The sequence below is a fragment of the Nipponia nippon genome, unplaced genomic scaffold, assembly GCF_047370975.1.
Source record: "Nipponia nippon isolate SJK-2023a ecotype South Korea unplaced genomic scaffold, ASM4737097v1 scaffold_1, whole genome shotgun sequence".
Taxonomy (NCBI): domain Eukaryota; kingdom Metazoa; phylum Chordata; class Aves; order Pelecaniformes; family Threskiornithidae; genus Nipponia; species Nipponia nippon.
In genome coordinates, this window is record NW_028262290.1 from 133789589 (window position 1) to 133802982 (window position 13394).

At 37.7% G+C, this 13394-nt stretch overlaps 1 protein-coding gene across 8 annotated transcripts in view; it reads right to left on the reverse strand.

The window, feature by feature from the left end:
* Nucleotides 1-13394, reverse strand: part of HDAC9 (histone deacetylase 9) — a 491942-nt gene that overhangs the window by 119810 nt on the left and 358738 nt on the right. For all 8 annotated transcript variants that reach the window (XM_087773643.1, XM_087773615.1, XM_087773600.1 and 5 more), the window contains one exon: nucleotides 11053-11102. In XM_087773643.1, the coding sequence (XP_087629769.1) occupies nucleotides 11053-11102 (50 nt within the window). The remainder of the gene's footprint in view (nucleotides 1-11052; nucleotides 11103-13394) is intronic.

Below are 13394 nucleotides of genomic sequence, written 5' to 3' on the forward strand. Positions count from 1 at the left end.
TAACACACATATGGATTTACTTCACTCCAAGTTTCCTGAATGAGCACTGTAGGTTGTAGGCTTTTTCAAGCACATCTAGTATAGCTCAATCATTGGCATGTGTAGCAAAGCTAATACTCTGTAAAGCTACAGATGATAGAAATTAAGCTACCTGTCCCTGAAGTGGATGTGGAGGCATTAAAGAGGAAGGGAATGACTTAAGTGAAAAGAAATGTAGGTAGCTTTTCCTGACTGAATGCAACTAATGTTTCAAGCCCTGTGTGCAGAAATTCCCCGCTTTGCACTACAGAAAGAACTTGATATGAATGCTTCCTGCAAGAAATATCTATGTGATAACTTGACTTTCCAAATGAAGACTTTAAGCATACTGAAAACAAGCTAAGAAACAAGAAGTCTTGCAGCAGACACGTTTCAGCAGACAGAAAGCTTATACTGTAACCCCTCATGGCTGGAATATTTTGTGTTAAGGAAGACAGACTATAAAGTTTGAAAGTTACCAACTCCTTATACCGTGCTCAGGTTGTGGCACATGTATGTGCAGGTGGAGAGGAAGGATATGGAAATACATCTGAGAGAGAGATTGTTTACTTAAAGGCCTTTCTGAAATCACTGCAGTTGCTGAAACTGGAAATGTTACTTGTCCTGCTATTTGCATTTATCTGGAACCTACCTCAGAGAGGCAAAAAGGTAGCATGAATAACAATTCTAAAGCATTTTAAAAAGATATTTATAACTGCCTTTTGTTTTACCTGTCCCTTCCCCTGCTAGAGAACCTCTTCACTCCTCCTCTGTTTCAGTCCTCCTTCCTCCGGAAACCTCCTGGGATCTGCCTAATGGTCACTGGATCACAGTTCTGCTGACCAGAGATGCTGCTCACAGTCTGAAACATCCTTCCATTTTTCACACCCTGCATGGCGTATTAATCTGTGTGAGTTATTTCACTTTCTTAAATAATTACTGTAAATTCTGAAGTTGCCTTAAATACACATCCACTGATAACTATATGGCAATATAAAAGAGAGCCCAAGCTATTGCTTTGGGATGGATTCTGACAAAGCATCCTAGAGCTTACCCTCTCTCTCTCTCACACATACACACACACATGTACACACAATTTGCTATTTAACATAAATCCAGCTTCCACAGTGGAATTCTGATTTCACTCGTAAAGGGAATTAAAAATATACTGAATCTCTCATCCTGCTCTGGATTCTCTGCACAACTGTTGCCATCATAAAAATCAAAAACAGTCCTCCTAGAGTTACCACGTGTCCCTACCAGAGATACTCTACTTATTCTCTGAGAACAGTTAAAAAATGCAATCTGTCATCTACCTGTTCATGGAAATTTTGATCTGCAATCATCCTTTGATAGCAGTGATTGTATTCTATGTGTCCAATATCCTGGACAACAAGCTAAAAAGTAGCAGTTCTTTACAGTAGTTTAAAAGGATTCTTTGCCCTTTCTTTAAAGAGCAGAGGTTTGGGCTCAGCTGTTCTTGGATGGAAGTTAATCCAGTATGCATTTCAGATGGATACATTTCAACATAAATCTGGAAAAAATGCTACATAAAACAAATGCTGTCCTTTGATATAAGTGGTTATAAAACTGAGAAGTAAATAAAATCTAGTCAGCTAACAACAGTGTAGCTATATGCAGTAAACAAACTGGTTAAGAAATCTGTGAGAAATAATATAGGAGAGTACAGACCTCCTTAGTGATACTGCAATTTAATAAAACTTGTGTATTGCAGAGCAAATTCTTGTGCTTTAGCTTTAAAAGCATTCAGAGTCTCAAACTCTTCCATTTATGCCAGAGCAAACATGTTTCCATCACTGTTTTTTTTTTAGTTCTCTGGCATGAAAATAGAAATTAAATATTTTCCTGAAGTGTTGCAACATCTAAAAATTGTGTGTGGCATTTTGCTATCACTTCCAGCAAGGAGTCTGTCATTCTTGGAGACAGTTGGTGCCAGCAAACGCTAGCGCATAAGTTTGTAATGCTTTGCTCCTGACCATGAGCAGTGCAGCTTCCCAGGTGCCACGCTCTTAGCTCTCATCTCCCGCTCCTACAGATGTCCTGGTGATCATTCATCACCTCTGTGATTTCCACTAAGAAACAAAAGGTCCTCAACGTGCTTCTCAGCTGCTGTTTCATCTCACCATGACTAAAGAAGTGAAGGTGTGCACATCATCTCCAAGGAACAACCTCTAATGAATGGCCTGTCAGCCATGTCTCTTGTTAAGGAACACAGGAGAAAAAGTTTGCTTGGCTGACGTCTCTTCCATAAATCCCATGTACAGGAAGTGTGTAAAAGCGGGCTACTTTAGGAAAAATATGTACAATGAACTTCCTTTATTTTTACTGCTATTTTACAGCTGTATCAGAGATTTGTTCTGTCAAAGGCGCTTCCAGCTGCTTTAATCTAAAATGCCTGCCATAGAGAGTACCCAGAATATCAGCTTTTCATACTTTCTTGCCTACCAGTGTGGTTTACAAATAAATTGTGAAGGGGATGTGATCTTTAGGCTCCAGCGGGATGAATAGTTCAAAAGATCATCACAAATCATTGCTTAAACAAAAAACATGAAATTCACTTGGGCTTGCATTGGCTTCTCTGTTGTGTTTGAATAATTCCAGCAGGAGAATTTATCAGCAATAATACTCATGAAAATGGACTCCTAAAAAGAATTTTAGAGGCTATTAATTCTGACCCCAAAAGCCTTTTTCCAGGCAAGAACAAGGAATGTGGACAGTACATGTACCCACTGTATGTAGAATATTTAACATCTTTCAAGTTTTACCTGCCAATCGTGATCTAACCTGTAAAGTTATTATAAATCAAAACCAATTTTCAGAAAATACTCAGTAAAAAAATTTTAAGCAAAAATTAATAATTGAATGCCTAGTGGAGTTACTGATGGTGGTAGTCAGCCACTGATAAAAATGCAGCACCCCTACCTCTGCACAAACAGAATTCACCTGAAGGTTTGTAAAAATGCAAATAAATAAGTGAGGTCTGTACTAAAAATTAATAGCTTTGTATTCAAAAGAAGAATCAGGAAAGAATCAAGCTATGTCAAGCTAAAGCCTGAATACGATAATATCTTCAGAAGAAATAGTTTGATTTGGTTACTCTCTTAAACTAACTTTTATGGCAGGCATTCAGAATCTCCAGGTCTCATAAAGCGTACATTAGACACCCTAAAGGATCTCAAAACCTTAGTGAAACAGTGGTGTGTGGATCATTGGTAGGGGGGCTGGAGGGAGGATAGCATGGATTATATGTGGATTAGAACTTGTTTTTAGAAAAAACTCATAAATAAAACACTTAGGCCCAGATTCAAGTCTCAGATATGTGGCATATATCACCAGATGCTTGTAAAAATGTTACTGCACTTTCAGACCTAGCCCTGAGTACTCTATTAATTTAACTTGACATTTGTTTTAGTATTTAATGGATTAGTGTGTGAAAATGCTTGTGCAACTGCCTTCTTATGTTTGATCATGCAGTTTCCAGGAGTTCATGGGCAAATAGATAAAACAATGTGTAGTTGGTTGTAATGCATACAGTTACAGAAAATACAACTTTTATGTGCAGAATTCAAGCCTTATTTTTTAAAAGTTTCATCATTTGCTGCTGAACACATTTTAGCAATACAAAGCATTTCAGCTTTCTTCTTGGATGTAGATGATCTTTATGTTAGAGGCCACCATGGAGCTATGCTAGAACCTGGTGTTTATTCAGACAAACAACATGTGAACATTTCCTCTTCGGAGAGCTTTTCTGTCCATCTTGGGGGCTAAATTCTATCAATAAACACATGATGTGTTTTTAAAGTGCAAATGTGAATTCGGCTTTAGTTACAGAATTCCCATCAAATCCATATGTGCGTGTGTGATTAAGTCTGAGGAGAATGAATAGTATTAGAAAATTGTATATGGTACTATTTCTCTATTTACATTTAACATGTGTGTATATATATATAAAATGTTTCATATTCTGGCAAACAAGAAGGCTTCTTTGCATAATGCTGGCTTTTAGTAGTTTTTAGGAAATGCACAAAATGAGGTAGCACCTTTAAAGATTTGACTTTATGGTAGTTCATTAACTTCACAATAATTTTCTGTGTTTCATGTGCTGTATCTTTGTTTACAATTTTAATCTGTTCTAGTACTAAGGAAAAAAGTTCCTCTGTTAAAAAGGGCAAAAAAAATTATCTGAGGGACCAAATTCTCTATTTGTTGAGTTGGCAGATTACCACTCCTGAGTTTTCTGTCCTTGCCTGCTGCGACTAAAAGCAGTCTGGGACTATTCTAAAATATTCTGTTGTGCCTTCAGCGATGCCAAGGAACTATGTCTCTCAGTTGAACAGTTTCACCTCTCATTGGTCTAAATATCAAGCTCTGTGGTGGATCGCACAGGACCACCTCAGTGCCATGAAAGGACAAGAATGGGACAAAATATCTGCCCTTTTGTGTGAAGAGATTTTTTTCCTTTTTTTGTGGCCATGGTATGGATACGTTAAATGCAACGTCCCCTCCCTATCCAGAGATGAGACACCATTGGACTTTCCAGATCCAGAGATGAAGTCTCTGTACGTCAGTAAAGGAAGAATGTCTGTTTCCTGCTCTGATCATCCAGATTCATGTTATCACGCTTGTTAACTTTTTTTTTCTAAAATGAATGTGCCTAAAATTAGGAACTTAGTTGCTTCAAGTCCCTGTCAATGAAGGAAATCAAGCACCTCCAGTCAGTTCTTCTGATCTTAGGTGGACTGACTCCTGCTCAAGTGATGCACATGGCTCTCTAATGGTTATATAGGCAAGCAAGGGTGGTCAGGGTCCTGCTTTGGCTGTTTCAGTAATTTGTCTAAAATTAGGTAAGTGAAGTTAGACAAGTGAGTGTGCAGAAAACTGTTGTTATTGTGAACTGAAAGTAAGTAAATGTGCAGGTTTTGTCTCATTTCCCTATTTCTTCTTCAGTTTGCCCACTCAAGGAAGCTGTGAGCTTGTCAGCTAGAAAGCCTACAGTTCTCTATATGTAAGAGAGCTTGACTAACGTGTAATGTCAATTGGGTTCTTCCTACAAAACATAGACCACTGAAACAGCTGACTCTCGTGAATTGCCAGAATTGATGGGGTATACCACCTAAAAAGTGCATTCACCAGCGCAGCTGGGAGTACATTACACCCTCATTCCCTAATCCTGTGGACAGCCTAAATAGTTTTATCTGGAACTGCACTAAGTGATTGAGCATGCAGACCCTTGAATGCTCTGGGATGACAAACCTCCAGCTCTCCCTCCGGTCCCATCCCCACTGACCTTAAGTTGTGCCTTGGGGTGGTACCAGGATGGCCTTTTTGATTACATATTTTGATGACCTCTGCAGAAAATATCACACAGTCAATGCCATGTAAGTGTGGGTCCTAAATAGTCATGCAAAATGTATGCATTAGAGTATAATGTGCCTGTTAGGTTGTTTTGATTAAATCTCAGAATTTCTTTAGGGATGGTGTAGCTGCCAGAGAGGCTTAGGAGGTAAACAAGTCCTTTATTCCCAAAAGTCTCCTGCAGCCTGCTCCAAAATGTTATAACTGGTAAATTTCAGTAGGTTAATAAGGAAACTTGGGTAATTAGTTTAAATTAATAGGTGAATATATTGGCAGCATGGTATATTAATGATTTCACAAGGGAAGACATCATATTGAGTAGATGAGCTTCTAGGAATAACAGATTGCTTTCCCCAAACCAGGAAACAGACATATTTTTTGGTTGATATTATGAAAGGACTATACCTGTTTTGGTACAGCCTGGGATATAGGGGAAGGACAGAAGTTAATTCTAACAGCTGTGTGGAGGCGATGTTTAATTTGAGTGCCCAAACCGTAGGCAGTCTGATTTCTTTACAGCCAGATTTGCATGCAGATATAAGGAGAGACCCCTAAGCTGGCTGGAGCCTAAAATCTGCTACAAGGAGACAATGTCATCACTAATACTTTCTTAATTTTTATACTATTATACCATGGAAATGGAGCCAGGTTGGTACCATTAACTCTTAAACAAATAAGAAGAATTAAGAGTCATAATGTGTAAAGGCTGAAAATTCTTCCTGGGCCCAGACTGAGAAGATCAAGGGAAGAATGAGAAGCAGCAGAAAACAATTTGTTGCCTGGATGACTTACTAAAGTTGTATACTAGTGAAATCTTGCCTTTCTTATTGCTTTTCTTCCTGTGTGGTCAGGTCAAAAAGTAGTATTGTCCAGCTACTACAGCAAGGAATGCCAGGAAGAAATTCAACATTCAGAAAATATGAATATTTTGTAAGTTTTGTAAAAATGTAGAGAGATTTTATAGCTTTACATTTCTTTTCTTAATAGTTACAGGGCAAATTCTTTTCTGATATGAAAGATCTAAGCTACACTTCAGTTAACGAAACAAGGCCAGCAGTTAATGAAACAGGACCAGCTTATCCCAGCAGAAAATCTCATCTCTGTTTTACTGCCATAACAGCAAAATTAGAGTAAACGCAACGGACTTTCTGTAATATGTACAAGCCATTCTTAGCCATTCAGATGGCTCAATATTTAGCCCATGAACCACTCTGTTCAGCTCACTAAACATTTATTCTGCTAAAGGCTGATTTCTTGCAGGGTGGTGTTCTCCCCCAACTCCTCCTCTCGCAATTTAAAGATCTGACTTTACACATTACAGGTTTGGAGCAGTGTCTTTTGAGGGTGGGGGGACAGCAGGGGGGATTGGATAACTGCCCAATTTCATATGATAAAAGTGAAATTCTCTTCTGTCTGCAGGACAATCCCCAGGGAACAACGTATGAAACCCAAACTTAAATAAAATCATATCCTGTTTGCAAACATCATATTCCCTTTGCTTCTCGGTAATCTGGACCCATAAACCCCAGCACAGCTTGAGAGCCCATTCCTCATCTAAACAAATGCCATAAGCCCCTTTATACTTTTACAACCATGTCAGAAAATAATATTGACTGCCAATAGTGATGTGATTGGAGTTGCCTCCTCTGAGCCATAAAAGAAGCAGTCTGTTATCAATTTCTCTAAATGCATCAAGGGAATTATGGGTCGGTTCAGTTCCAAGTTATAAATGACAATTCAAAAGCCGCAGAAGTGTTTGAAGCTGGGAGCCGATGATGACATTATCATAAAAGCCTGCTCTTCTTTGCTTTTGTGGGTTTTTTTGCCTATCAACTAGACAAAAAAATATGGCTGAGAAATGACTTCAAGATTTCTTCACACAGCAGCAGGTCAAACAGGCAGGAAAACAATCACTATTTTTAGTGACAGACCGAGGCAAGGAGATGAAACTTACTCCCATTAAAAGTAGATTTCTGCTTCTCTTATTGTCATTTTCACAGTACAACACAAGGGGATGAATTGCAATAGATGGATGCATTGATCAAATGATCAGTTATAGCTCTAGTGGCTGTTTACAGAAGAAAATTGTGGAAAGATCTGATAATCTGCAGTACCAAAAAGTAATTCATGATTATTCTCCCCATTTGGCCACTTCACCTGCAATCTACCCACCTCTCCTGGAAAACTTTTCACATTCCAAACCTCTGACCAGCTGCAAGAAACCATCTCTTGTTATTAAAACTGCTGGCCATGGAGCTGCTAGTCTCTCTCCAATGCAAGGAATTTCATCCCCCGTCCCCCCAGTATGAGAATTCTTTAACAAGATTTGTTTCTGGCACAATGTTAAGCTTGAAAAAAGAATAAAAAGCATTATTGCAAAAGGGAGGTCCCATACTTCAGTGGATGTTATACTGCTGACCCTGGACAGTCCTCTGATAAAAAATTAACCATCATTGAAAGAAAACCTGTTATAGGCAAATCTAGGAGGTTAGATTTAGACAACTTTTTTTTTCTTTCTCTGTGAGATCTGTTCAGTTTGGCTGCCAGTATGAAACAGCTTTGTGTTCTTAGATAAGAGAGCTAATTATTACTTATGTAGTTTCTTATAAAACTATGAAGTTTATTGTTTGATTTCTTCTGAAAGCCTAACATATACCAAGCCAAATTCGCCAATGATCCTGATGTAAGCAGTCCCTACCACTACTTGAAAGAAAATTCATATGGATGAAAAATGTTTACAAAATCAGTAAACAATAGCTTTACATGTATTTTTCACCGGTACAAAAGATTTAGAGCCATGATGGAACAGGATGAGAAAATATTAGTTATGGACACTGCCTCCTGTTTGCTTTTCAAAATTCTTGAAAAAAAATTTCGTTTACTGTAACTGCAAGTAATGTCCAAAGAAGAGGATTCCTGATCTTGACTGCAGTTTATTGGTGTTGTTAGAACAGAGATAACAACAAAATCAATAATATAGTAGAATTCAGGGTCACAGAGGTTAGTTGGACCTTTGTGAACAATGCAAGCCATCCCAAACTCATGCTGATATAGTCTTTATAGCCCATCAGCTGATCATGTCTTCAATGCCTGTGAAGCCTTAGGTTCCAGTCCTTGCTCCAAGAGCAGTTTCCATTTTGTCCAGTGATTCTTTCATGTGAAATATATAAGCTGTTTTTGGAGCAGGGGCTCAGAGCTAGGACTTCACATTATTTATAAACATATGATAGGTAGATCATAGCCTCAGATACATGGGCTTTATCCTACTTATGCTTTGTCTTACTGGTCCAGCGCTCTTTCCAACAGTGGTACAGATTCAGCGTGTGGTGTGAGGGTCCCGAACCAGAAACATTCTATGATCTCCTCAGTGGTAACAACATCCGCTAAGAGATGGGGTCTCTGATATTAAATCCAGCCTGGCAGTGAAGAGAAATGAGCCTAGGTTTCCCATCCCCTGTGTGAGTAGTCTAACCACTAATCCATTTAATAATAGAAGAGCTGCATAATAACAGCCAGCAAGGTCCCCATATGGTTAGAAGACAATGGGATCAAAGAGCTCTGAAAACCATCGTTCAAGAGGCAGCCATAAAGTCTCTTGGAAGAATTGAATTCTTTTTTTTTCTTAGTACTTTCTCACTGTATTCTTTAGCAAATAAGTAATCAAGCAAGCAAGCAAGAAAATAAATGAGAACAAAAATTTAAAAAAATTAATTCTTCCATCCCTCCTTAAAATCTTTGCATGAACTACTCTTACTGCTTTACATTGATTACTGCTTTATAACCCTCAATTAAATTGAAAGCTACTAAGTAGCAATGCTGCTTCTTTCTTTCCACCATCATTTTTGAAAGTAAATTTAAGCATTGCTTTCCACACAGTTTGAAGCAGCTCCCTTTCCCACAGCTCATCTTAACCAATAGACAGCTAAATATCACTGAAAGAGAGCTCCTAATCTGATTATTTACCTTGAAAAAGGTCATAACCCATTCCTTTAAAAGAGCCCCACAGCAAGCCTGACAATAATAATATGTAGAAAGGCAAACCAACTAGAAAAAAAATAAATAAAAGATCCATTTCTACAACATGTTCTTTAATCCAATTTCCATGACTTAAAATAAGAAATGAAGCAAACAGACTCAAAAAGTGTAGATAAATTTAAATGCTTAAAAAGTTAAGTTATACTGAGCATTTCTGACTTCTGTTAGCTTTAGAATGGACAACATACTTCCATTAGTAGAAGGGTTTCAAAGCACATCTCTATTCACGGTTTTTAATACCACCGTAGCTAGTTTCATAGAAAAATCTTATACTTTAATTTTCAAAGCATACCACAGTCCTATTTACTTTCCAAAGCCCTCAAAAAGATTTGTCAAGAAATTTTACATCAGCTCCTCTTTACTCAGAAGTCTGAACAACATCATTTCTCAACTTTATTCATCTCTTGTTCAGTTTTCTCTAAACTTCTTAATAACAGCAACAACAGTGTGAAAAATTATCTATTTTTTATACAGAAATGTGTGCATATATGTGTGTGTGTGCATATCTGCACACAGTAGTGCACAGAGGTGCACGTGGACATGCACACCTACGTGTTAGTGTGTAATGTTAGCTGATCCACATACAGAAATGACCCTCAAGTTTCAAAACTGGCAAGTTGCTAGTCACCAAGTTCCAAATTTTAGGCAGAATCCTCAGCAAGCTAAGGCCACAGCAGAGGAGCTGGCATGATTATCACTTCCTGGTCCTTTGTTCCGTAACTCATAGTTCAGAAATCCTCAAAAATTATGAAATACTGAAAGTTAAATGGAATTTTTGTTTTTTGTGTGTTAAAACCTTACAAAATGAGTATTTCTTCTTTCAGGTATCTCATAATAAAAAAAAACACTATAAACAAGACTAGTATGGTATGGAATTTATCCTTTGTGAAGGATAAAAGTAAATAAAACTTTAGAAGGCTTTGGAAGTTGACCTCCAGAGAGTGTGGCTTTATTCCTGCATACGCAGAAACAGTGAAAGGGAACTAAAATATATATGCATCATCCAGCCAGCCCATCAATATCCAGTAATGTCATTATTTCACTTTGATATTGCTGACACCAGTAAATAATGGACCCAGCTAGACCAAAACTGTAGAATACTTTTGTGTGAAAAAACCCTGTATGTGAAAAATTATTTCTCCCTGGTATTATCTTCACTAGAATTTAATAGGAACGTGATACCAACATCAGCAGAAATTCTCCATTCTACATGTTCATCAATAATTTCGATTAGTTCTTTTACCTAGTGTTGCAACAGATTTTTGTCTACGATAAGCATATGGAACAATTAGGTAGGAACATATTTTCTGATAATTAGCATATTTCTCAGTTGTCCCACTCTGGGTTTTTTACATGAGCTCTATTTTTGAGGAAAGTAACATGGGTGCAATTGTATAGCCCATTCTGCTATAACAATTCCTATCTAACCGTTCCATGTGCTTATTGTAATGTACTGTCTTCTGTGTCTTTGAAAACACAGTATGATAATGGCTCAGGTTTCATCTCGACATTTTTTATCAGCTTCTGAAGACTTTGAACTGATAATGCAATAGTGCTAAAGAATTCATGAATGAATACATGTTGCGTGCTGTCCCTCTTGTGAAAAAACAAACATCTACTTACCCCAAGTCCCCCACAAGGCAACAAGGAAAAGAGTTTTTGAGACACGTTTCCTATATATTAAAGAAAAAAAGAAACAATAAGCATCATTTCTCAAAAAGACAGTTAAATACTGGAACAGTAATCACTCTTTACTGTAATTCAGATTTTGGTATCACACAATGAAAATGCCATATATTAGAATAAAAGATATTAATAGTACTTAGAAAGCAAATCAGCCATGGGACATTTAAGGTACTCTTTTGCAACAGTGACAAATCTTAAGATTGGTAAGCAGTAGTTTCAAAGGAGTATAATGATCGAATCTCCACAGAAAGTCACTCTGAACTAGGGTGACTAATCATCCCGATATCTGTAGCTGATAAGCAGCTTGTCTAAGCTAGTCATCTCAGCTTCTTCTATAGCCAGTGGAGTGAGGTAGGCATCTCTACCCAGCCGAGATGACTGATGGGATGAATTATACTTGAGAAGTGACTGTTTCTTCTCACTGACAACAGAGGGAACCTCATTAAGCTTACATGAAACTGATAACCGATTTCTTAACTTCATCTCTCCAAAAAAGTTTCTCCTTTGAAAATCGCAGCCTTAGTCTTCCTATCTATGCAAAAATGCTGTTCTCTTAATTTACATACCATCAATGAATATATTAATAATTTTAAAACATAAAATGAAATGCTGCTTGTTTCAGTATTACTCAGTAAATACATTCTACTAAAGGGAACAAAATCTTAATAGGCTTTAGAATCTAATTTCTAGCTTACTCTGCTCTATACATTAGATAATGTGATAGGGTTTATCTTAATATTTATACCCACTTTTTATTCATTCATGTTTTCTTTTGTTGTACCACTAAACTCAATGTTCGCCTTGATAAGGACAATATGAAAACTGGGTAAGGATCTCAGGATTTGATGCAGTTCCTGTCCTGGTATGTAATCTGATCCTAAGGCAGCTGTGGAAGAGAACATAAGCTTTTCCCCTGCCGTATCACAGAACTGGCTTTGTAACTTTGCCATCTGGAGGAAACGTTAGATAGTGAATCACTCAAGTTACCTAGAGGAGCCACCCATTGTTATGGAAGGGGCGAACGCTGCAGTTACTCATGTTTAGCAGGTGCCAATGAAATGCATAAAGACAATTATAAGCCATCATCTTTGAAGTACGAGAGATCAGACTGCAAGGTCTGAGACGAAGAAAGTGCTTTACACTTCGAGTAAAATCCAAGATGCATTTTTAACTGACTAGAGGCCTTTGATCAGTTTGCACAGTGTGCGAGAGAAGCCAAACAAAACCTCCTGTGGAGCTACCAGGGGAAATGCAGGTGCAGCAGCTATGCAGAGTATTCTCATACTGTGAGTCCTAATGGCCCCAGACATGCAAGGAAATGTTGGCTGCAGGAGATTGTCAGAGTAGAGGTACAGGAGGAGTTTCTAGATCTCTGGCTAAGCAGATCCAGGGACCAATGCAAACAGCAATTTTTCACTTTTTGCTGTGGGGAAGATCAAAAAGTCTTGAGCAGATAACTGAAAAATTAGTGCTGTTAAAGTGCCAGGAGACATTAATGGAAACATAAACTGTAATTTGAGATAAAAGAAGGCATTTTTAGAATATTGAATGACTAGACCCTTTTTCTTAAATTCCATTGCAGGGTTGGGACATAAGAGAGAACAGATGAATTCTCATTTATCTCCCTGCAGCCGGGCACATTGTGCATGGTAAACACTATCAAAAACAACAAACAGAAAGTAAAAACAGAAAAGCAGATGGTGAGGAAGGACACTAAAATCGATCAACAGATAGTACTAAAATGGGAGGAAACAAGCACGAAGCCTTTTCAGTGTATCAAGAAAGTTGTCAGGATACTCACTTCTTATTGCATGATAGTCAAAAAAAGCAGATAACAGACTTTGCAGAACAAGAAAAACATTGAGATTTCATGAAAAGAACAGTGGAGAAAGGTTCTACTAAGAGAGAGTGGGGCTATCACTTAGCTAGCCTCACAAAAAGAAAAGAGCTTACAACACTCTTTGCCGTAAATGAAAATCAGCAGCAAAAAGCAAACCCTGAAAATGAATCGAGGTGAGAATTTCCCATGATGTTTGGAGTTGATGCCCCAGCAGAACTTGGTAAATAGCAGCCATTTTACAGTAACACCCTTCCACACCCAAGGACACCTCCAGAATAATAATAAAAAAGATATTGGGATACTTCAAGTAAGATAGAAGACAAATTTTAAATAATCATACTTTTTTTTGGCTTTGCATCAGGACAGAGTTTGTAGCAAATCACTTGAGAAAAAAGATCTTTTAGAGAAGATTCAGCACAACAATTTACTGATAGATCTA